Genomic DNA, 23,552 nt, shown 5'->3' on the forward strand with positions numbered 1-23,552 from the left:
ATTGCCCATCAAGTGCTTTGTCCATATCTGACATATACGCAAGACAACAAGGCACGTTCAGTGTTACCGAGATGATAATGGCAACAAGTACTAATGTCCAATTTGGCAAACACTCACTTCAAGTACCTAAGTTCCCCCACCCCCCGCCCCTTCCCCTCCATCTCTTCGTCGTATCTAGTTACAGCCCGTAACGGCTCATAACTATGTAGATACGACAACGTGAACAAGGCCGTTAGAGGAGTACTAACAACCGTTCTCCGACGCGCGACAGACAAAACGCTATTCCACGTCACTGCTATTCAGCCACGCCAGAAGTTTAATATCTAAACGCGATGAGCTCAGCGTTTATGCTTCCCCTGAGGAGCCAGACGTGATTGCCACTGCCGAAACACGCGCCAACAATCACCTCCCTGCGCTGGTCGAATCCCTCCTATGACATCGTTAACAAAGCCAGACCGTGAAAAGACAATAACAACTTAATATTCGTAAAGAAATCATACATATCCTTAAATCCACAAAACCAGAGTATGAAAAGGCACTAATATGGTTTGGCAATTTTAGCGGTTAATATAATATAGAGAAATTAAGTTGAAAGAAAGATTAAAAGAAAAAAAAAGTGTATGCCGGCCAGCGTCTATAGACTGCCTATGAAAAATGCTACCAGTGACAATAACATACTATAATATATTCAATAACATACTATACAATGAGAAATACGTAAAAACATTATTCGGATTCACAGGGACTGCCACGTGTAGGCAGCTGGTGTCCTAAGCATTTATGTTCTTATTAGTACTGCGACAAACACCAGAGGCGCTGTAATGTTCCAGAGTTCACTCACTGAAGTGATATCAAGGGAATTACGAGCCAGCGTGATAGTGATATTCTGGAACAAACATATTTCACTCGCTCGGATCTCACACGTGATTGTAATATCAGTGGAACAGTAGATGAAACAGGTAAATGAAATATGAAAATATGAAGTAGTACCCATTTCCTGTATTTCAGAATCACTACTGAAGGATAAATGTTGACAGATGTTTCAGAGCAATTTGGATTATGCATGGCTCCTCCCATGTGACAGCACCCGCGTCCAGCCTGACCTGTCGCTTCGATACCGTTCACCTGCCACTGGAAATCTAACTCCTCGAAATGGAAAAATATATAACGGTGCCCTTGAAGTCCAACAGATTAAATACTCGTGCGCAGTTCCTACAATCCACTCTGGATGACGATGGAAATAAAGCGGGCAATTGGTTTAAAACGACGTAATTACAAACACTGAAAATGGCAGACATGATCAATACCCTGGAGCGGTATTTTCAGAGTCATGGCCCCCACCCACAGCCGCCTTGATCCGGAATAGCGAACACCAACACACACAAGGGGTATAACTCACGGGGCTAAAAATTTCCTGGGATAATTCATGCTATAAATAACAAAACAATATAGGGGAAGCTGCAAGGAGCCATCAGTGCCTTTATAAAAACATGAATCAAACGAAGGCGCTTAAACAACAAAAACAGAAGAGTTTTCCAGAGTTTACTTGTACAAAAGACAAGGCAGCGAAGATTCCAATTAACTTTAGAATGGTTTGAGACAAAGTAAAACAAAGTGTGCGGCAAGGTAAACTCAAGGACAATACAAAATGTGTTACAGAACTAAACCTAAGGCAACGCTGACACATAACACCACTCATCCTGACGCTTCAAAAGATTGACAACGCCCAAAACTCGATATCATTTCCTTTTATAAAACTAGAGCAATAAAGAGAAACACAAAACTTTCGAAGAGCGAAATATAGATTTTTTTCCCTTCAGTCTTGCCATCGTTCACTGGAACAAATTCCTCAAGGACAGTGTGAATGGAAAATATATTGTTCTATCAAAAATGGGAGACTCAGCTGTTTCGACAGAACAAGTGTGATGCAAATAGTCATTTATCTATACGTTTTCAATACAAGAGAACATTTATTGGCAAAATTACAGTCATGTTTTGGAAGTATTTCGATTTGGAATGTCAACTTTTTGCCCAATTATTGTTTTTCTACGTCATCTTCCTCATTTTGTTAAAGGGTGTTATCATTATTCCATTCTTTAGAAAAATGGAAGCCTTCGATAGAAAACATACTAAACAAGTCACTTAGTTTTAGACTTTTCCGATGAAAATGTATATGTATAATGTTTCCAACAGATACAGTGCTATTTATCGCCTTTTAACTGCAGGAGGGGAGGAATGGAAAGATTATTCTTGCTTTTGCGTTCCGCCCTCTCACTACATGGCAGTAAATATATGGAAAATTGAGCAGTTCACTCGGGGAACCAGTAGGATGTCTGTTGTCTGATATTACTCCTGCATTTCTCTCTCTCTCTCTCTCTCTCTCTCTCTCTCTCTCTCTCTCTCTTACCATCAACACCAGGCCCCAGGCGGTGTCTTGGCGCATCAGTGTGACATACAAACGAGCCAACGTGACCTCTGACCTCGGCACGTACAATGACCGACCAGTCTCCTTGATGACCCGATAACCGATACTGGCGAGACAAGCGGCGGCCTTATCGGACCCTCACAGTTACATATCGGCTGGTGACTGGCGACCTTAGAAGCGCGGGACGGGGCCGCGCCATGCCCACCGACCAAATGGAACTGTAAATATATTACTAGGAGGGAAGACACGATATGCAGTGTTATTATTATAGAAGTACGGAGACTTGTGGAATCCTGAGCAAGTATATGAAATGCATGCCAGGAAAAGAGATATTAAAATTATTCATTTCGAGTAAAAAAAAATAAAAGAGGGAAGACAAGATTAGATAGACATGCAGTATTATCATCACAGGAGTACAGGAGTTTATATACCAAAGACACTCCGGGGATAGATAAATGTATATATTAAACTTATTCAGTCTAATAAAAAAAAAAAAAAAAAAAACGAAAGGAAAAATGATAAAAGCGTGACGTGGGAACTGATGTGAGGGTGACCTTAGTATCCGATGCCGTGGCGGGGAATAGGGGAGGGTAAAAGGGGGGATTGGGAGCCAGTTACGGGCAGCCAGTCAGTAAATAAATAAACAAATAAATAAATGAATAAACACATAAAATGGCGCTTTGCTCTCGTACAAAACAATTCAGCGGCCGCAACTGAATTATCTGGCCGGTGATCATTGTGCTGATGTGCTATAGTAAAATTATAACGTTTTTTTTTGTTATCCCCCGTAAGACAACCGACGAAGAGGATTGGCAGCGCCTCCACTATACCATTCTAGGATTTCCACTGCCTTGGTAATGATGCTTCTTTTAGAGGACGCTGCCTTAAGGATCCGGAACAAGGATCATCTTTCCTTGCTTTACTTTTTTTTCCCCATCAAGTATTCGTTTTTTCAGTGTTCCTTTTGCTTTACGTTTCATCCAATATCGAGGCAAGAAAACGTTATAATTTACTTACGAAACTATTTTTAAAGGAAGAGAGGCTGAAAAAAAGACCCAATGAAGGTGCTGATCGCCAAAGAGTATAGTGAAAAGGGATATCGAAAATTATGAGAAGTGTCTTGAAGCTGCCATTCTGCCGGACAACACTGCTTCCATAATAGAATAACTTCATCAACATAATAATCCTTACATGACGTTCGTTTCTTTAAATATTTCGCTTTACCATGATAGAAAACGTTAGAAAACTGCAATGTATCTACGAAGTACCGGACACTGCCATAACAGACAACCCTTAACAGAGAAATGACGACTTAATAAATCTTACAGGACGTTTATTTTTTAGACTATTTGCTTTGTCGATGTCCTTAATCGTATCTTACTCTTCTCTTTGATGCCTGTAATGATATCATACTATATTTTTCCTATCAGTGTTCTCCATAATACTTGCGTGTTTCTCCTCTTCTCTCCGGCCCACAAGTCATCGTTATCCCACCCCGTGTCCGCGCCCTCGCCCACTCGTCATTCATCGCAGTACTGTTCTCGCCGTCCTCGTTGCGCAACGGTTTACATTGTTCATTAAAATATTCCAACAAAACATTTTCCCTTTCCATGCATAAGTCCCATAATACAGCGCGGCTTTGTTCCCGTTCACACTAATGTTTTGTCAGTAAGGCCACTGACCGGGTTACATGCGTCTGACTAACAAGGCATTTACTGGCCGGGGACGCAAAGCAAAACTACCATTTCACCATAAAAAAAAAAAAAAAAAAAATGGTAAAAGGTCAAATCATACGAAGAAAACGGCAACATGCGAAGGATACAAGTATGCTGCCTCCACATTACTATTACTCTTTCTCTTTTACGAGTATTGGCGAGGCAGAAAAATATACAGCAACTCACACTGATACAGAAGTGGCTAACAAGTACTGTATCTCCCAACGCGGGATATTGCAGTATATAGCTCTGTTGTCAGCTCCTCTTATTACCTATTGTTGCCGCGGGCTGGTCGTGTGCTACCCCCACGCATTGTCTCCAGACTCAATACAGTGAAGCGACTAGAACTTGTGGCAACCTTACTTGATTTAGAAAACGGAGAAGTTAACAGAGTGATCAACGGTGAACATTAATTTACAAACTTTACACCTAATGAAAGTTTTGTGCATCTACGTAATGGTGTGTTCTTTGGGATGTACTGCTGTAAAGTGGCCCTTGTTGCCGTGGATCCACAGAGAACATTATGGGTCTTGCTGCGTGGTGGACAGAATCAAATGAACCCAGACAGACACCACGAACAGTCACCAGCACTAAGAACAGTGTTGTGTAAGGTGTTGGCTAAATCTCTCTTATTCATATTGAATTTCCATGGTTTACTGCACCTAAAATACCAAATATACTGTGGCCAGAATTTCGGCGTTTGGGTGAAAATTTTAGTTTTCTATGTTTTGAGCGTCATAATGTTGTACTCCAGACAATAATTACCATAAAAAATAAAAAAGAAAAGAAAATTATAAGAGTGCTATCTTTACAAGGCTATCTTACCGTAAAGTATAATATTATACAACTGTGTATTTTGTATGAGTACTGTAGACATACAGTACCTGTCACGGACAATAAATATGTCAGTGTACAATTTCTAGGAAGGGGACATCCACTTCCTGTCATCTCTTGGTTTTTCCGTTTCATAGCACACTATTGACATACTGCGCCTCCAGGAGGAACTGAACAAGAGAGCCATTTCTGCAAAGACTCGCCTCAAGAAAGAAGAGGAAGGTGGAGGGAAGTGATAGAAATGAAAGTTACATTGCAGGTCATTAACAACTGCTAAGTGGGAGTATTGACACGCACATCTTTAACAGCTCGTATCTCAAAATTATCTTCGCTACATATTCAAACTGCATCTCCTCCCAAAAGTTACTTACCAATTTTTATTGTTTGTTTTCCTGAGAAGAGAAACTTATAATGCAAAGAACTGTGGTTGAGAAATAGCATTATGTGTAATGAAAAAGTAATATATCTGAAGAAAGGGAAAGAGATTACACTTTTTCTTACGTATTTTGAAAAATTTGCCAAAAGTTTTACAATGTCTGAAGGAATATGTATAACTACAGTTGTTTAGTATATCTCAGAGAATCAAGTGTTAAAAGGAAAAAAAAATGTAATGAAAAGCATTAGAATGTTCCAGTTTTATCCGAAAAATCTGACATTTCCCAAAACTAAAAATTCATAAAAAAAAAAAAAACTGTGCAAGCAAACTTAACAAACATTGGGGGAAATATTACACTTATGGCTACCTAACTTCTGCAAAAGTTATAAGTAGATTGGATCAAAATTGTTGGGGGGGATTCTTACCTCCTTAACTGAACCAGTGCATATATAATTACATATAAGTATTTATGTAATTATTCATTAGTAAGAGATGAAATGGACAACTAAAAAAAAGTGATAATAAAAACACCAGCGACTTTCATTTCACTACGGTATGAAGAGTTGAAATGGCAAATGAAAAAAACAACTGGAAGTAAAAACACCAAAGACTATTTCACTTAATAGCCTACGTCTTGAGGTGGAGCAGTCAGCCTTCCCTGCCCATGACCACTGCCTTATAATTTCACACTTCCTTGTCATTATAAATCACTCCAGAATATCACGCCCCTTTACCACCTCAAACTCTGATGCAAAATTTACTCTTTTATCCGTTCTCTCTTTGGCCTTGGAATTCTTAGAGTTACGCTTCGTTTACTTGAAAATTAATACTCCTCAGAACTGCATTTGCTTATTCTCCGCGTCCTCAGTTTTTGTCTAGATTCCACCGAGAACGTGGCTCGCTGGTGCAGGCTGCGCTCGTATCATATGCATGGGGAAGGCCAGTGGTATGTGGTTGCGTGCTTGTCCAATGAATCAAATAAAGAGGGCACTGATATAAATAGGACGGTACACTCGCCACCTACTTCCTCCTCTTCTTACTCTTGATTCTAGTTCTCCTTCCATGTGTTGCATATTATATTAACGTAATGCTGAGTTACTTGTTGCCTCACATGCACTGCGACATATTCATCAAACATAATTAATTTGTTATTCTTGTAGCTGCTGGTATTTGTGGTGTTGGTGGTGGTGGTGGTGGTGGTGGTGGTGGTGCTTTGTTGTTAATAGTGATGATGAACGTAATTGTTATGGTGCTTCTATTTTTTTACATTTCATAAAGGCGAGTTTGTTAGTGTAATAAATCTACGCAATATTGACAAGACACACGAGGCGACACTGAGGCTCAGAGAAAGGGGTTCTGGGAGATGGGAAAAACCTGTACACATCCCTCCATACACACACCCATTGACTTCCACCTCCATTGACTCACTCATCTATCCACCCAGCCAAATATCCATCCATACACCAATTCACCGACCCACACATCCACGCATCTAACCAAAAACTCACCTTTTCACCTACGCAATCACTCATCCTTCCACACATCCATCCACCTATCCATCCACAAGTCAATCAGTCCACGCATCTACCTACCCACCCCCATCCTCCCTTCCATATTAGTTTAACAGTCTGCTTGCTTTGGCTGTCTACTTGTCTGTCTGCCTGGATGGCTGGCTGACTGAATATTTGTCTATCTGAACGTCTGGCTGTCTGTTTGGCTGGTTGGCTGCCTGTCTGAATGTCAACCGGAATATTGTAGATTGAGAACAGTAAGGGTGTTGGAAGCTGGGAAGGTAAAAGGGTATACTTAGTAATTAATGACCAGCGTGTCACGGGAACAGGAGCTTCTCATTACGTGGCAGCACAGCATATCCACGCCTCTGAGCCACGTAATGCTTCTGGGGGATAGGAAAGCTTATCAAAGAGGAGCACACTAAAAATCCACCTCGTTCACCAACAACAACAACATAAAGAAAAAAAAAACACGTTCAGCAACAACAAAAAAAAAACATAGAAAGGGCTTATTATTGTTCACATTGAAAAAAAAAAAACATAAAAAACTGAAACAAGAATAGTTTAAATAAAAAAAATGTTATACAATGACGACCAAACGTATAAAAGAGAAACGCAGAGGTTGTTAAAAATTTCTGCGTATTTCAAACAAAAATGTGCGATTGTGTGTGTGTGTGTGTGTGTGTGTGTGTGTGTGTGTGTGTGTACTGCCCTCTCCAAGCTGGTAAACTTATCAGAGGGTGATTAGTGGGGAGAGAATCAAGTAACAGTTCATTATTGGATTCCGAGCAAGGTAGTGACCAAGAGAGAGAGAGAGAGAGAGAGAGAGAGAGAGAGAGAGAGAGAGAGAGAGAGAGAGAGAGAGAGAGAGAGAGAGAGGAAAGAAGACAAGTAGGACGAGTATACAGAAAGAAAATAGAATAAAGAGAACAAAAACACACTACAGAGACACGAACACATGTACTTCAACAAAACAATGTAAAACAAAACAAAATAAAACAAAGTTAATTAATTCATATCCATGGGTTTACTTAGTCACTTGATAATGAGGTGGATTGTACAAATATAATGTTCACCACCCTCATCCATCTATTTACTCACATTCACCCATTCACCTGCCTCCGTCAGTCCACCCGTCCAGCCACTCAACAACATCCACTCATCCATCCACCACTCACTACCTACAGGCTCACCCAATCATCCATCCACTCATCTCCTACCCGCTAACCCACTTACCCACACTCACCTATCCTTTATCCTACCCACACCTACCAAACCATCCACCTGCCAATTCATCTACCTACCATCCACTACAGATTAACTTACCCATCCACAAACACAACCAACCATTAATCCATTCACTCATTCATCCCTGTGTCCACTTACCGTCCACCAACCTACTCACTCATTCATATTCATCCACCCAACCACTTCCTCAGCCATCCACCCATTTACTCACCTACAACAAACCCAGCATCAACACCTCATCCACACACACGCCCTTCACTCATCTAGGCACTCAGCGATCCACCGACTTATCAACCCATCCAAATATGAATCCACACACCAATTCACCCAGCCACCCATCCAACTAGCCACTCACCCATCCACCTAACCATTCCCTCACCCATCCACCCACGCATCCATCTATCCACCCGCACAACAATTCACCTAACCACCCATTCACACATCCACCCATCAATCTACCTACCACCCCTCCTGCAGGACCGTCTGTCATTACCTGCCCTGTTAGCAGCCGCGCGAATTTATGACAGATCTGCGCAGTTTATGATCAAAGTGCATAATTTTTTCCTCCCTATGATACGTTTCATAGCTAAGACTCGCTAGGACCGCTTCGTAAATACAGGCCCATAGATTATTAAGTATAGTAGGGAATGGTTGAGTAGTTGAGTGGATTGATGGATGTGGTTCAGTAAGTAGATGGATGGGTTGGTGAACATTACATTAGTGTGCTGATCCACATGCTGACTTCACGAAGCCTGTAAGTCCAGACGTTTGGGTCTAGAGACATTTTGAGAACCAAGTGATTTGGGTACAAAATGTCTCGAGTACCAAACGCCTTGAGGCATGTTTGCACTCAGGCTGATCTGTCTTGAGCATCATCTGACCTGAGGCTTGTATGACCTGAGTACCATCCACCCCAGTACCAAGTGAATACTTCTCCTATCCATGCACAAACGTAAGTACACACACACACACACACACACACACACACACACACACACACAAACTGTCCTTCCTGCCTGCCTTTGTTCGTCACTCCCTCGCCCTTCTCATCCACTGCCTGGCTGCCTCTCCTTCTACAGGTGTTGGTGAATCTACCGTGCACTTATTCACCTTGTCACTCTATCACCTCTCTCTCTCTCTCTCTCTCTCTCTCTCTCTCGGCAACAAGGGGTCAAGAGAGCAGCGACATTCCCGTCCTGTGCAAATGAACAAGAGGATTTACGGTTGATTTCCCCGCAGCAATTCATTAGGCCGTCGGCGGCGCTGGCGGGGACGCGGCGTCGCCCCGGGGATTACTGCCACGCGCGAAGGCTCTAGCAAGGCCATCACTTTTAATAACGAAGTAAAAAAAAAATATATATGAAAGGGACACTGACGAGACACCCTCACGCACGCACTAGAACAACACACACACACACACACACACACACACACACACAGAGAGAGAGAGAGAGAGAGAGAGAGAGAGAGAGAGAGAGAGAGAGAGAGAGAGAGAGAGAGAGAGAGAGAGAGAGAGAGAGAGAGAGAGAGAGAAACACTGGATTTATCTGAAGCTTTAACCTCTTTCTAATGTAATTATACAACTTTTTTAGCCTTCTGTTTCCAGTGGTATAATGTCAAATAATTTGTGTGATCCGTCTGAATATGTAATAACTCCTGCAAAGGTCTACGAATGTTGCTTCCCCGTTGTATTTCTATGTGCTCTTCGCATAACTATATTGTATGTCTTTATTAATTTCTGTTTCATATCCGATAATACTGAATATTCGCGTTTTTCATCCGAGAGTTAGATTACATTAGATTATATTACGTTAGGTTTAGATTAATTCAGTTCATTACTTGCTTCGTTGTGTGGATCGTAAATTTAAAAGGCACAATATTCTGGCTGGAAATAGTATCTGCATGATCTTGAGGGAAGTGAAGGAGACAAGGAAGAAGATAAACGTATCGGAATGGTAGAGAAGGAACAGGAAGACGAAACAAATGAGCGGCTGACTGGTGAGCATGAAAAAAAATCAGGAAGGTGGTGCGGCAAGTCAATGATGACAGATTATTCATGACGCGGAGACTCTGGCGACGAACACGAAAAAAAAAGAGAGAAAAAAAATTAAAACAGAAGGTTGAGGAGCGCAGGATGAATTATATTATGCCGGAAACTCAACTGGAGAAGACTAATGTGAAAGAAAATCACCGACAAATAGGACAGGAATTAAGAACGACGAAAAAAGTCTGAAAATTATGAATAGAATTTGAGATTAGCAGACGAATGAAGAAGGAAGGAGTCATAAGGAGAAGAGACGAAATAGGGAAGATCTGAGAGAGGGATACGGAAAGGATAGAAGAGAAAGTACGATAAGTATTAGTAAGAAAAATAAGATGCAAGAAAGAAAGAAGAACGTAAGAGAAGATAACAGAAAAAGGAGAAGGTAAAAGACAGGAAAGGAAGAAAATAAAAAGAAAAAAGCGAAGACCAAGGAAAAAAAAAGAAGATAAAAGGAGGAAGTGGTGGCGGAGGAGAAGGAGCAGGTGGAGGAGGTGGAGGTGTGGAGAGGGAGGGAGATAATTACTCTCCGGCCAGGCTAATCCTCTCTCGGCCGCCGTCGGGTCTGCGAGGCTGTGACGGCCACTACATTCACTCCTAAATCCAGTCGACTGGTAAATTGGACCACAAATGATGCGTGACTCTCCTTCCCAGGCAGACGCCCACGTGGAGGAGGAGGAGGAGGAGGAGGAGGAGGAGGAGGGTGGAAGGCGTAGGTAGTGGATGGTCAAGTTGAGATGGTCAAACACAATAACCAAAGTAAGCAGTGTTTACATATCTCTCTCCTCTGCCCGACAACAAAGAAAGCCCTTCCTCCCTTATGTGTGTTATGCTCATACATCCCTAATTATTATTTTTAGGTCTTACTCTTGTTTACCCCTCTATTCCACATCAGGCTATTCATATCATCCTCTCCATCTTCAAATATTGCATCGAGACGAGAAGGGAATCAGAGAATAGCCTTGCTCGGTTGTTACTTAACGCTTCTCTCCTTACAGTGACCTTTCTCTCCCTCGACAGATTCTGAGGCCATGCAGTGCACCTCAGACCAGCTGGTGATCCGCGACAAGCAAGGCCGTCTACTTTTCTCAGCCACGCAGGACGAAGTGTTGGTGGGCGCCCGACACCTCACAGTCAAGGGTGAGTCACCCCTACTCCTACACTTTGGACTTTTATCAATGTGGCAGCTGGTGTTTTTTTTTTTTTTTTTTTTTTGTTGCTTTTGGTATCATGTGTTAGTAAGGGTAAAATGTCTGTAGTGAAACTAGTAATAAAACTAGTAAGAACAATTACTTCTACTATAACTATTACTACCACTACTACTGCTACTACTACTACTACTACTACTAATACCACCAATACTACTACTACTACTACTACTACTACTACTACTACTACTTCTACTACTACTACTATAAATTACAATACTAACACCACCACCATCACTACCACCACCACCAAGAACAACAACAATAATAACAACAACAACAACAAACGATTAATCTAGTTCAACACCACTAACAGCAGAGGCAGGAGCAGCAACAGCAATACCAGTAGCAGCAAACCACCAGCCGCAATAACAGCAAGACCAACAGCAATAATAACACCGCCACCAAACACGAGCACAGTACAAGCAAAGTTTTCACCCGCACAATAAACTTTCTAACTCTTATTACTCAACATTAATTTTCTTGTGCCCGACTTCCTGTGCCCTTTAAAAAGTTTACTCGCTTCTCCGTACTCTTCATTTTACTCCTTTCCCTTCCTTCTCTAAGTTTAAGCTTTTATTCTTCTGGCGTCAGTTCAGGAGTTCAGTCGCTATTGTGTACCTTTCAGTTGAGAGTCACTTGCTGTCCACTTCCTTCCTCTGTCTTCCTTTCTCCCTCTCCCCTCCCTTGTTTCCCCTACGCATATAAATGGATTGGTATATTAAATTTTTACACTTTTCAAGCAACTCACAGTCCTGTTATCTTTGCACTCGTGTTTCTATATAGCAAGTGAAACTACCTCAACCGAGAAAAGTATGTCGCGTTGTAACAAATTGAAAGCATGAAAAGAAATACCGTTTAAATTTTTTTCTTAAGTCTTGAAATGTCACGTGATCGTATACTCACGCCCGCCCACGTACACACACACACACACACACACACACACACACACACACACACACACACACACACACACACACACACACACACACACACAAAGACATTCCATTGATACGGATCTGAAACTGATCACTGTTTCAGAGAGAGAGAAAGAGAAAGATGAGAATAAAAAAAAGCTATACAAGAATTAACCAAATTACTTATGCCAAGGAAGGGTGAGAAGGAAGGAGGGAGGGAAGGAAGGAGAGAGAGGAGGAAGGAGGAGAACATACTATGAGTCAAGTAAGTAAATTAGTATTTTCACTGATTTTCACAGAAGGTAATCCACAACACTTTCTCCTCTCTTTCCAACTCCTGATCCTAATGGCTTCCTAAATCATTGCAGTGCCCCCTCCCCTTCTCTCTCTCTCTCTCTCTCTCTCTCTCTCTCTCTCTCTCTCTGCTCGTCCGTCTATATCTGTCTGCCCCTCCCCATTTCTGTCTTTCTGTCTTTATCTGTCTGTCTGTCTTTATTCTGTCTATCTGTCTGGCCCTCCCCTACACTCTCTCTCTCTCTCTCTCTCTCTCTCTCTCTCTCTCTCTCTCTCTCTCTCTCTCTCTCTCTCTCTCTCTCTCTCTAAGTCCCCTGCTATCTCAGTGTAGTAGTAGTAATGGTGGTGGTGGTGGTGGTGTTGGTGGTGGTGGTGGTGGTGGTCTTCAAAGGGCGCCATACTTAGCGTGTTGGTTGGTGTAATCCTGTTATTATGAAGCGGATCCTTACTCACCAGCACACAATTATTCCTGCGCACTACAAAGTTTACGCCTCCATAATACTCCCTGTGATCCCTGCCGCGTATTAGCAAAGGTGATGCGCGAGTCATACACGTTAATCAAGTCAATGCACGCGAGGTTGGCTCAAGTAAGTAAGAGAATGGGCGGAAAACTTGCTTGATGGATGCACTGCTGCTGACACACGAGGGAAATGCCATCCCAGAGAGAGAGAGAGAGAGAGAGAGAGAGAGAGAGAGAGAGAGAGAGAGAGAGAGAGAGAGATAGGTGAGGGAGGAGAGACAGGACTTGTTTGTGAGGTTTGTGTTTGTCTGTTTTTGTGACTTGTGTTCATGTTTTGTTGTTGTTGTTGTTGTTGTTTAACGTTTTCATTTATTTAATTTGCTGTTATATATTGTTTTTTTTTATTTATTTATGTTTATTATTTATTTATTCATTATCCAAACGTAATGGGAGACAATACGACTAACAATAAATTTACAGCACAGTTTTAAAATTATCTTTAGTATTATTTATTTCTTTGTTATTTTTTTCTTCGTTCTGTTTATTTTATCTATTTCTCTATTATTCATATGCAGTGGCAGAGAGTAATACTAATAATAAATGTACAGCGCAATTAGCTTAGTTTCATTGATCTATTTATTATTATCCATTCTCTTGTCTGTATCATTGTTGTGTTTATTTTATTTAAATATTTATCACTCATCTGTATTGATACACACAATAGGAATAGGAATAATAGTTTCATTGATCTATTTACTATTTTCTTATTTTACGTATTTCTGCACTTATTTTATCTATTTACTGATCATTCTTTTGTAACAGTAGACAATAGGACTAAGAGTAAATTAAAATCGTAATTTCCAAAAACATGTATCTTCCTACAAGGATTGAAGGGACTGAGGTTACCCATAAGTCAACATACAGACATAGGGAGTTTTGACATGTTATTTATAATTGGACACATAACTGTCTCCGGCGACGTTACTTGGCATGTCACGGAGACAAGACAGTAATTCGAGTATCTGTAATTGGTGCACTGTTTCCTTGTTATGTTAATGATACGGAGCTTCGAATACTTACGCTTGTTTGGATCAATTAGGACTGCGTTGGTGAGTAACAAATATTCTGGCGTGCGAGCAAAGGAATGTGGGGGCGTGAATCAACTAACAGGTCTTCCCACTACCGCAGCCCTGTGCTTCCCATCATGCATGTGACAGTAGTTGTAGGTGTCCAGACTTTCCCATCACTTTCACCCATAATGGACCGTTATTAGACAAAAGGCCCATCCCCATACAAGGGTAATCTTAAATGAAAACAACAATTCTCACCCATTAACGGTCCTTTAACCTTTATCGGTCGAGGACAAGCTACAGATTAGACAGTAAACTTGGCATGAGGTCACGCCGTCTCTTCACTCCTCATTCCCTCGCCTCGCCACACAACACTGATAAAAGCAGCGCCAACCCAGCACGCAAACCAGCAAAACTAATTATTGTATTACGAAACTCCAAGAAGTGAGGTGTATTTTTTGTGATAGTTTGGTAATACATTCACCGGCAGTAATCATCCCCCCCTCCCTCCACATAGGTGAAGGCGGCGCGGTGTTCAGCGGCTCGGTACAGACAGCCCACGTGACGGCGCCGGTGAAGGAGTCACTTCTGCTGGAGTCACTCACCCGCAGCCTCGAGATCACCGCGCCGCAGGGAGTCGCTTTGGAGTCCCGTGCTGGAACCATCTCCGCCCGCTGCCTGCATGACTTTATTCTGCAGTCCAGAGGAGGCATGGTGAGTGTGTGTGTGTGTGTGTGTGTGTGTGTGTGTGTGTGTGTGTGTGTGTGTGTGTGTGTGTGTGTGTGTGTGTGTGTGTGTGTGTGTACTTTCTATTTCGAGTCTTGTATTTCAGCCATTCATCCGTTAGCTACAGATGCCCGGCCAATGTTTGCTTTTCCGCGTGCATATCTCGCTTTGACACGTCTCCATGTCGTTATTCAGGATAAAGATCCATACTATACAAGTCAAAAGTATCAGCTTGCCAGTGGAGTATAGATTTCATGCACAAAAACGCTCTATTCTCTTATATGAACTTTTTTTTTTATATAGACCACAGAAATAAGTAATTGATTCTCATTGGTGCTTTCTCCACTTGTGGCGCAGAATCTTAATCACAATATTATCAAGACAGAATAGACGCCTTGGGAACTTAATATCTCACATTACAGTCTGCTAACACTTTCCCTTTGATCTGGTATGGTTTTTCCTAATTACTATCCATTCTGAGGTCCTCTTCTTGCTTCACTGTCATCTCTGAGCTACTGGTTAAAAATTGCTAAATCTGTTACTTTAATTCCATTTTTTTCTTTCTTGTCGATGCTCATTAAGATTTCGTTGCTTCTGATACTGTAAAATGTTACATATCGCATCAAAAAGGTTAAAAGTTGTCGCCCAAACGCAAAGGAATACTGACGAATGTGTGCTGACCTCTCGCTGACCTAACATACAACGGAATGTTACAATGATCAATGGCGCCATCGACGCTTAAATCAGAAAATATATACTGGAACAAGATTACATATGTGCCATCATTAAGTCAGCGCAGTCGAGGCTGTATAGATAAAACACACATGTATTCAGAGAGACTATTATCAGTCACAATGATATTTCATTATCTGTAATGCAGTTATATCATGCCACTTAAAGGTTCTAATGATATTATTCGTTTCAAAAAGAACATATATATTACTTCACCTATGTACAATTATATATTGCATTTTTTTTTCATACATTAAAATTTATCAATGCAACTAACAAGGTCAGAATGTTTTACACAACACTGACTCAAACCCTCAAGTGCTCCCGTCACATTCTTTCTTTTTTTTTTTTCACGGTAATGAACAAGGTTACAATAATCTTTATACATAAGAATATCCACTTAAGATACTCTTCCACGACGTTATGAATATGTAATACAGGGAAACTTATTGATCGAAACGAAAACAATCCAACATTCACATAATAAGACAATAAGGGACGCGGGGATGATGAGGGGACGATGGGCATGATGACTTATGCTAAGGTTGGCTCGAGAGAGAGAGAGAGAGAAGAGAGAGAGAGAGAGAGAGAGAGAGAGAGAGAGAGAGAGAGAGAGAGAGAGAGAGAGAGAGAGAGAGAGAGAGAGAGAGAGAGAGAGAGAGAGAGAGAGAGAGAGAGAGAGAGAGAGAGAGAGAGAGAGAGAGAGAGAGAGAGAGAGAGGGAGAGAGAGAGAGACTGGGTGGGGAAAGAAGGGGGCTAGGAGGGATGAGGCTTAGTATTATTAAATATGTAGCAGTACTATTTATATATTTATCAGGCAGAGTTGCAGACACTTAATTAGTGGGGCGACATTCTCCGTGTGCGTAATATTAACTGCGACCCGTTTCTCTTGCCGTGAAAAGAAATCGTGTCTCGTCGTGAAAGGAAGTCTCGTTGATTACACCATCCTTCACTTTTACCACGCTACTTCTTGCAAGACTGAGTTTAAGTTTATCAAAATAATTCGGAAATCTTGTTTTACTCTCCCCACCGAGTCGTCTAAATACAAACTTCGCTTCTGTACTCCTACGTGCGAAAATTCAGGTTCATAATTTTTCATATGCAGATTTTATTACTGAAGCATGTCCTTGTTCTAACGTAATTAAAACAGTAAATGTGAAATACTTTCTTTAGCGCGGTGCAGGAAATAGTTTCCTATCCTTGGCGATGCAGAGCCGCGTGTTAGGGCTGCTGGTGACGTCCTTGCGGCGCTGACTGACGCTTGCTTATCACACCATTGTCTCCACATGAGCCGGTGGACTTCGGATAAACAGCTTCTCGGGTTTATCATGTTTTAGTCACCCAGCATATTCACGTCCCTGCGAAACCTGATCATGTGGTTGATTTATATCGATGCACAGTTTATATAATAATTCAGGAGTCATTACTTTATATAATGGTGTTTTTCTTCAAGTGTTTCCGTCACCCAACATATTCACGTACCTATGAATTCTATTTATTTGGTTTATTTGTACCGAGGCACATCACTTATATATATATATATATATATATATATATATATATATATATATATATATATATATATATATATATATATATATATATATATATATATATCCAGTCTGTCAGAATCTGTCCAGAATTCATACATTTCGCCACGAGTTAGCTAAAATTCCTCAAGGATACAAGACGAGGTGACAGAGGGAATCTTTTTATATAAAAGTAAAGAAGTGCAGCAAGAAAGAGTCCGTGTGTATGGCGGAAGGCGACATGTGTAGCGAGGATGTCAGGCAATGAATGCCACACCAGCTTTTCCCCGCGGCTCATCCTTCTCTTCCCCACGTGCCGGTTTTCCCTTCAACACACGCATTTCCCTCCGCGCCTCCTCTCCTTCCTTCCACCAGTCCAAGCCACAATGCCTGTCTCCCCTTATCCCTCGATCCCCCTGCCTCGCGCTTCGCCACCTCCACGCCCCGTCTCGCTCAGAAGCTGCTGCCCGCCTTGCACTTCCCACCTGCGTCACATCTCAGGCTCGAAGTGTGGTCATGAACTGTGAAATCTCGGCTTTTCCTTCTGTTCTGTTCTGCATTATCTTTTGTCTGTGTGTGTGTGTGTGTGTGTGTGTGTGTGTGTGTGTGTGTGTGTGTGTGTGTGTGTGTGTGTGTGTCCTTCTGTCTGTTCATAAGCTTGTTTTGCTTGTTTGATTTATTATTTTTCTCTCTCTCTGGGTATTGTCAACTTTTTTTTTTTTTTCGTGGTTTTATCATCCTAAATATTTTAAATTCTCTCTCTCTCTCTCTCTCTCTCTCTCTCTCTCTCTCTCTCTCTCTCTCTCTCTCTCTCTCTCTCTCTCTCTCTCATGCACACAAACATCTATCTATCTATCTATCTCGCACACAAACATCTATCTATCTATCTATCTATCTATCCATGTGTGTGTGTGTGTGTGTGTGTGTGTGTGTGTGTTTATATGTGCATCACAAACAAGTAGCGTTTCTTTTCTTTCTTTTTACAGTATCAGTTTCTCACCACAGCGAAGTCTCCTGTTCTAATAATTCAGTCTGAGTCGCGTGCATGAAGTACATTAGAGTCTCCAGCAAAACTGCCCTAATTTCTCACCACAATACTTCTCGCTGACAAGAACAAAAGCTGCGTCCATTCTTAATTTTTTGCTGGAACACTGACGTTGCATACAAGACGCATCATAGCTGTAAAATTTATGTGTAGCAGATGACTTAAAGAGAAAAATGGACTGAATATTCTGCAGATGAGATAGCGATACGCATTACCTTATCCCTTCCTCTTTCAGTATATCCTCCTGCCTGCCTGCTTCAAAATAGGTCTACCAAAACGCCTCAAAAACTAAACTGGTCTTTTCTTTCGGATTTTTAACGCGTCCTTATTAAGGAACGATGTTATAAGTAGGGTTTTTTTATTATTGTTTTTGTGTTGCCCATGGCCGCTCTCCTTAATACATAAAAATATGAGTTCACAATTCAATTATTTTTTTTTCGTTCTCTCCTTTTTATTAGTAACTTATTTTCGATGTTTTTTTTTCTTTTATTTATTTTCTAAAATCCTTAGTAACCTATTTTCCATCATTCCCTTGTTTTCACAGTTTGCCAGATTTTTCATCAGTTTTATTTTTCTATTTTTGTTCCTCATTCTCAATTTCTGTCAAAGCTCAATATCAATTTGTTAGTAAAAGTCTATTATCATTTTTTTTCTATTTTTCTCATTTTTTCAATCTCTGAATGTAACATAGTTCTATGTTTATTTTGGTCTTGACTCTTTTTACACATTCCACATAGTATTCTTTCATTTTATTACAGATGTCACTTCGTCAATTATCCCATTTTACGCTTTTTTTTTCTTTCGTTCATTTTTCTCTCCAATTCTGGTTCTCCCAAGCTGTCATTGCTTTAATCTGCCATGCCCTCACTGCTATTCATATTTCATAATTACGAACAGAAAAGTTATAACACAAATACTTACTCTCTCGATATGCTGGTCTACATGATAATTTTATCGATATTTTATTCTATTTTGGGTATAATGAGTCAACAGTTTACGAAGAACATATAAAGTGACACACAAATCCTTATTCGTTACAGTCATGGCTTCTAACACGTTCAGGAAGGAAACTTTCATATAACAGTGCTCTTTTATCACAATATTCGTCTCTGTGCCGCCTTACGTAATACACGCACTCGCCTTGTGGCTGAAGGGGTGGAAAATCGTGTATTTACTTCTCTGGTAATACTTAGAAGGGAAGTGTACATAACAGTCTACAGATTTTTACTTTGAGAAATTGACTGTAAATAGATTTAAATTTTTGCCTGTGTTAATATGCGATAAACAATAATAAAAAATTTAAAAAATCAGACATACACACAAACAATTGTTCTACACTCGTATTTTTTTTTCACTTGATAACTATTTTTTTTTTTATCTAGGATATTTTAAGTCTGAATTTTATGTAGCCAATGCAGCTTTAAGTCTCTCAGTCTTAAAATTTTTCTTATCCATCGCTGTGATTGCAAATTTTCAATCTGATGGTTCCTAATTATAAATAAACCATTAACCTAAACACACACACACACACACACACACACACACACACACACACACACACACACACACACACACACACATTTCCAGTAAGTGTTGCATATGAACATTTCTCCTCTTACGCACGCTCTTCACCTTCCATCACTTTCCATGTTGGTTCACTTTCCTCTATTAGATTTTTGGTGCAGCGTGTACCCTTCTGAGCCTCTCCACGTGTCTTCTTTACTAGCGGCGCCTCGGCACATCAAGAACGCTTCCACAACAAAACTTATTGGTCATTTGGTTTCCTCCTTTGTCTCTCTTACTTGAAAATTACATTACAGTCTTTTCCAAGTACTTTTCTCTCCTTCGTGCGTCATACAAACTCTGCAGTAAAGAGTAAGGAAATGCAGGCTATTATTTTGGTTTTATTTCATATGTCACAGGTTTTTTAAAAGTCTTACGCGCCCATGAGAGAGAGAGAGAGAGAGAGAGAGAGAGAGAGAGAGAGAGAGAGAGAGAGAGAGAGAGAGAGAGAGAGAGAGAGAGAGAGAGAGAGAGAGAGAGAGAGAGAGAGAGAGAGAGAGAGAGAGAGAGAGAGAGAGAGAGAGAGAGAGAGAGAGAGAGAGAGAGAGAGAGAGAGGGTATGCAAAATATAATGAAGATCCTTGCAGCCTTCATTCCCCTGATGACATTATCGCTAACTGGCTTCCTTCCTTCACCAGATCAAGTTCGACACTCCCAATATCTTCATCCAGGGCCTGAGGACTTCCACCTTACAGACCAACGACCAGAGACCAGCCCGTCCTGACGTGTACCAGGCGAGTCCTTGCACACATTAGTTTCACACATCTAAGCACTACTATTATGATTACTCCTTCTTTTCCAGTTCTCACGTAGTAATTGATATCATTAGCTACATACCTGGTGTCAAAATAGAAGGGTAGTTAAAGAGTAGCTGTGCACAAGATTTTCTCCTGTCTTTAAACTCCTATTCTACCCATCTCCGTAATGCAAGAGTAAACCAATATTCTAAATCTTTCATCCCTTTTACTGGTAAATTCTGAAACTTTCTGCCTGCTTCTGTATTTCCCCCTACGAATGACTTGAGCTCTTGCAGGAGGAAGGTTTCAAGACACCCCTCTAACTGTGAATAATTTCGGCTTAAATATTTGGGGCTGCCATTCTTCAAGGAGCCCTTTTTTGTACCTTTCAGTAACGCTTAGGCAGAACCCTTCTTATATAAAAAGGTGTGTAATGACAGGTGCGCTTTCTTCGTGCAGGTGTGTGTGTGTAGCAGTGGCAAGCTCTTCCTTGCGACACCTTTGGGCGTGTGCGCAGCCGACCAAAAGTTTTGCAAGTAGCGTCAAGAATACCCGCAGTGTTGTCGTCCTGGGGTGTTTGAGGTGCGGCGGCCAGCCCTCAGTGGGTGCCGAGCTGCGGCCCACAGTGTGTTGAGTTTCAAGGACTTTCTAGTGACTGAGACTTCGCCCCATGCATTGCTGGCCTATGGGTCTCTATAACGTTAATGGTTGTGGCCGCTCCAATGACTGCCCGAGAGCCTTGCCAGACCTGTAGTAGGGTCCTGGGCGGCACCTGAAAGGGCGGCAGTTACGAGTATCTCCCTGTCCTTTCCTACGGGACGCTGACAAAGTGATTAACAGACCCACACGCCCTCAGGACAAAGGTTCATGATGACTTCAGCAGTCCAAGGAAACTTATGAGAGGAAAAGAACATGTGACAGTCTGTGCTTTTATCATACTGAGAAAGCATTCGCACAACAAGAACAAAGGTGTAAAAGCGTATTCTTCTAAAAAGTGAGGTCGTGTAAGCCGCCCACCCCGGGGAAGGCGTGGGGGCCCCAGGATGGAGGAAGCCAGGCCTGGGGGAGAGGAGAGAGATTTGGCGCTGTCGGTAGGGCGCCTCTTTGTTTCTCTCCCCCGGGGCGGCTTTCCAGCGTGTGCCTGTCTGTGACGAGACCCCGGGCGCCGCCACCTTCCCCGCCCGCCGAGGCTGCCCGGATGGTGCTGACAGGATGGGAGTGGTATCGACTGTGCTCCGGAAAAAGGGTGATTACATTAAAATGCCACCGAACCTATTATTGTATATTCATTTAAGCATTAGTACGAGTTTAGTGTACAGCCGAGCAGGGAAAACAAGAGCTCATCAGGATAGACGCTACAGATTGATCCGTATCGATGGATGTTGTAATGACTGTAAATACCGAGGATTCTGCTAATGGTGATCCTGTGTGGAGGTTTAGCAATAATATGAAAAACAAGGGATGATAAATACGACTAGTGACTGCCATGTGATTTGGTCGCTGCACAAAAAGAAGAAAAATAAAAACCTTATCAAGTCACACACAGACAAGTGATTCGCTCCACGTGCTAAAAAATATGTATTGCAAGGATGTTTTGTAATTCTTGGGTCAATCTCCTTCCCTAAAGCACTCTTTGTTCCTTTTCTCCTCCTCGTACCTCTCTTTCCATAATTATATATACCCTCACCTCCACCTCTCCCTTTTCCTTCCACTCTGCTCTCCCTCCCCCGTCCCCCTCTCTCCCCAGCACAAAAATAAATAACACCTCCCTTCTCCCGAGGCACGTCCGCCAAACCCCCTTCACCTTCGAAAAATGGTTCTCTTTTCTCCATTCCCCGCCCTTCTCTCTCACCCTTCCTCCTCCTCCTCCTCCTCCTCCTCCTCCTCCTCCTCCTCCTCCTCCTCTCCTCCCTCACTCTCTGGAATTGGCCTTTCTAGGTTAACTCGGCTTTTCGGGTAATTGTTTTTCGATGCCTTTTGATGTCACGGGTGTGCCTCGTGTAAACAACAAGCAACGTTACCGCGAAAAATACCATCACCGACCCGTGGGATAAAAGGGAAGTTACGCGGTGAATATCTTTAGCCGGTGATCCTGAAAACCCGATACACTAACAAGCTTGAGGGGAATCACACAAGACAGAAGAGAGAGAGAGAGAGAGAGAGGGAGAAGAAAAGGTGTCAGTGTTGGTATGAAGGATGCGATTTGATAGGGTGAGAATAACAGGTTTGACGATAATAGAAGGACTAATCTTCTTTTTTCTTAAGCTCTTTTGTCATCACGGGCCTCGTAAGTTGCTGGGAATAATGATACGAGAAGTTGTTATGTCAGATGAATGCAAGAGGAGTTGAGAGGACGGAGAGAGACGCAGGGTGGTGAGGGAGAAGGGAGGGGGATGTGAAAGCGGATGAGGGATGAAGGGGAAGAAAGATCGAGGACAATGAGAGAGAGTACATCTTCTCGAAAATTTCTTACGAGTCTTTGTTTGGCTTCCGTTTGTGTTTTTTTTTTGTTTTTTTTTTCGTGTGTGTGTGTGTGTGTGTGTGTGTGTGTGTGTGTGTGTGTGTGTGAATGTAACAAAAAACAATGAAGACCAATAAAACAATAAAACAACACAACTCATATTTCATACGTCAAAAAAAAAAACAAAAACAGAAATACAACAAAACGAAGACACAGAAATGAAGTGAACACGAAGAAATACAAGAAAATCACCTTCAACACTCATACCATCAACAACAACAAGAACAACAACAACAACAACAACAACAACAACAAAGAACAAGAAATAACATAACAAATGGAAGTGAATCAAGAACAACACAAATACAAAAAGACAAACGAACTAAAATAAAAAAAATAAAAACAACAACAACAACAAAATCGCCACCACTACCACCACCACCACCACCACTACCGGCACCAACAAACCACCACAACAACAAATACAATAAAAAAATCCGCAGACCTATCGGGCGCTGAGAAGAATCATAAAACTGAGTGACTGAAAGCCTATCGACCAGCGATCAGTGTCATCCCACTCACGCCGCCGCGCCGACAAACAATTTATCTCATCACCGCCTCTCTACGTGCTGGCTGGTCCCGAAATGATAAAAAAAAAAA

General features: G+C 41.6%; 1 protein-coding gene across 1 annotated transcript in view; it reads left to right on the forward strand.

The window, feature by feature from the left end:
* Window positions 1-23,295, forward strand: part of LOC135107370 (zeta-sarcoglycan-like) — a 48,766-nt gene extending 25,471 nt beyond the window's left edge. The window contains exons 3-6 of the mRNA XM_064017133.1: window positions 11,171-11,290; window positions 14,617-14,813; window positions 20,333-20,428; window positions 20,891-23,295. Coding sequence (XP_063873203.1) covers window positions 11,171-11,290; window positions 14,617-14,813; window positions 20,333-20,428; window positions 20,891-20,971 — 494 coding nt within the window. The 3' untranslated portion in view covers window positions 20,972-23,295. The remainder of the gene's footprint in view (window positions 1-11,170; window positions 11,291-14,616; window positions 14,814-20,332; window positions 20,429-20,890) is intronic.
* Window positions 23,296-23,552: the final 257 nt, after the last annotated feature.

Source organism: Scylla paramamosain, chromosome 15 (genome assembly GCF_035594125.1).
Source record: "Scylla paramamosain isolate STU-SP2022 chromosome 15, ASM3559412v1, whole genome shotgun sequence".
NCBI classification, from domain to species: domain Eukaryota; kingdom Metazoa; phylum Arthropoda; class Malacostraca; order Decapoda; family Portunidae; genus Scylla; species Scylla paramamosain.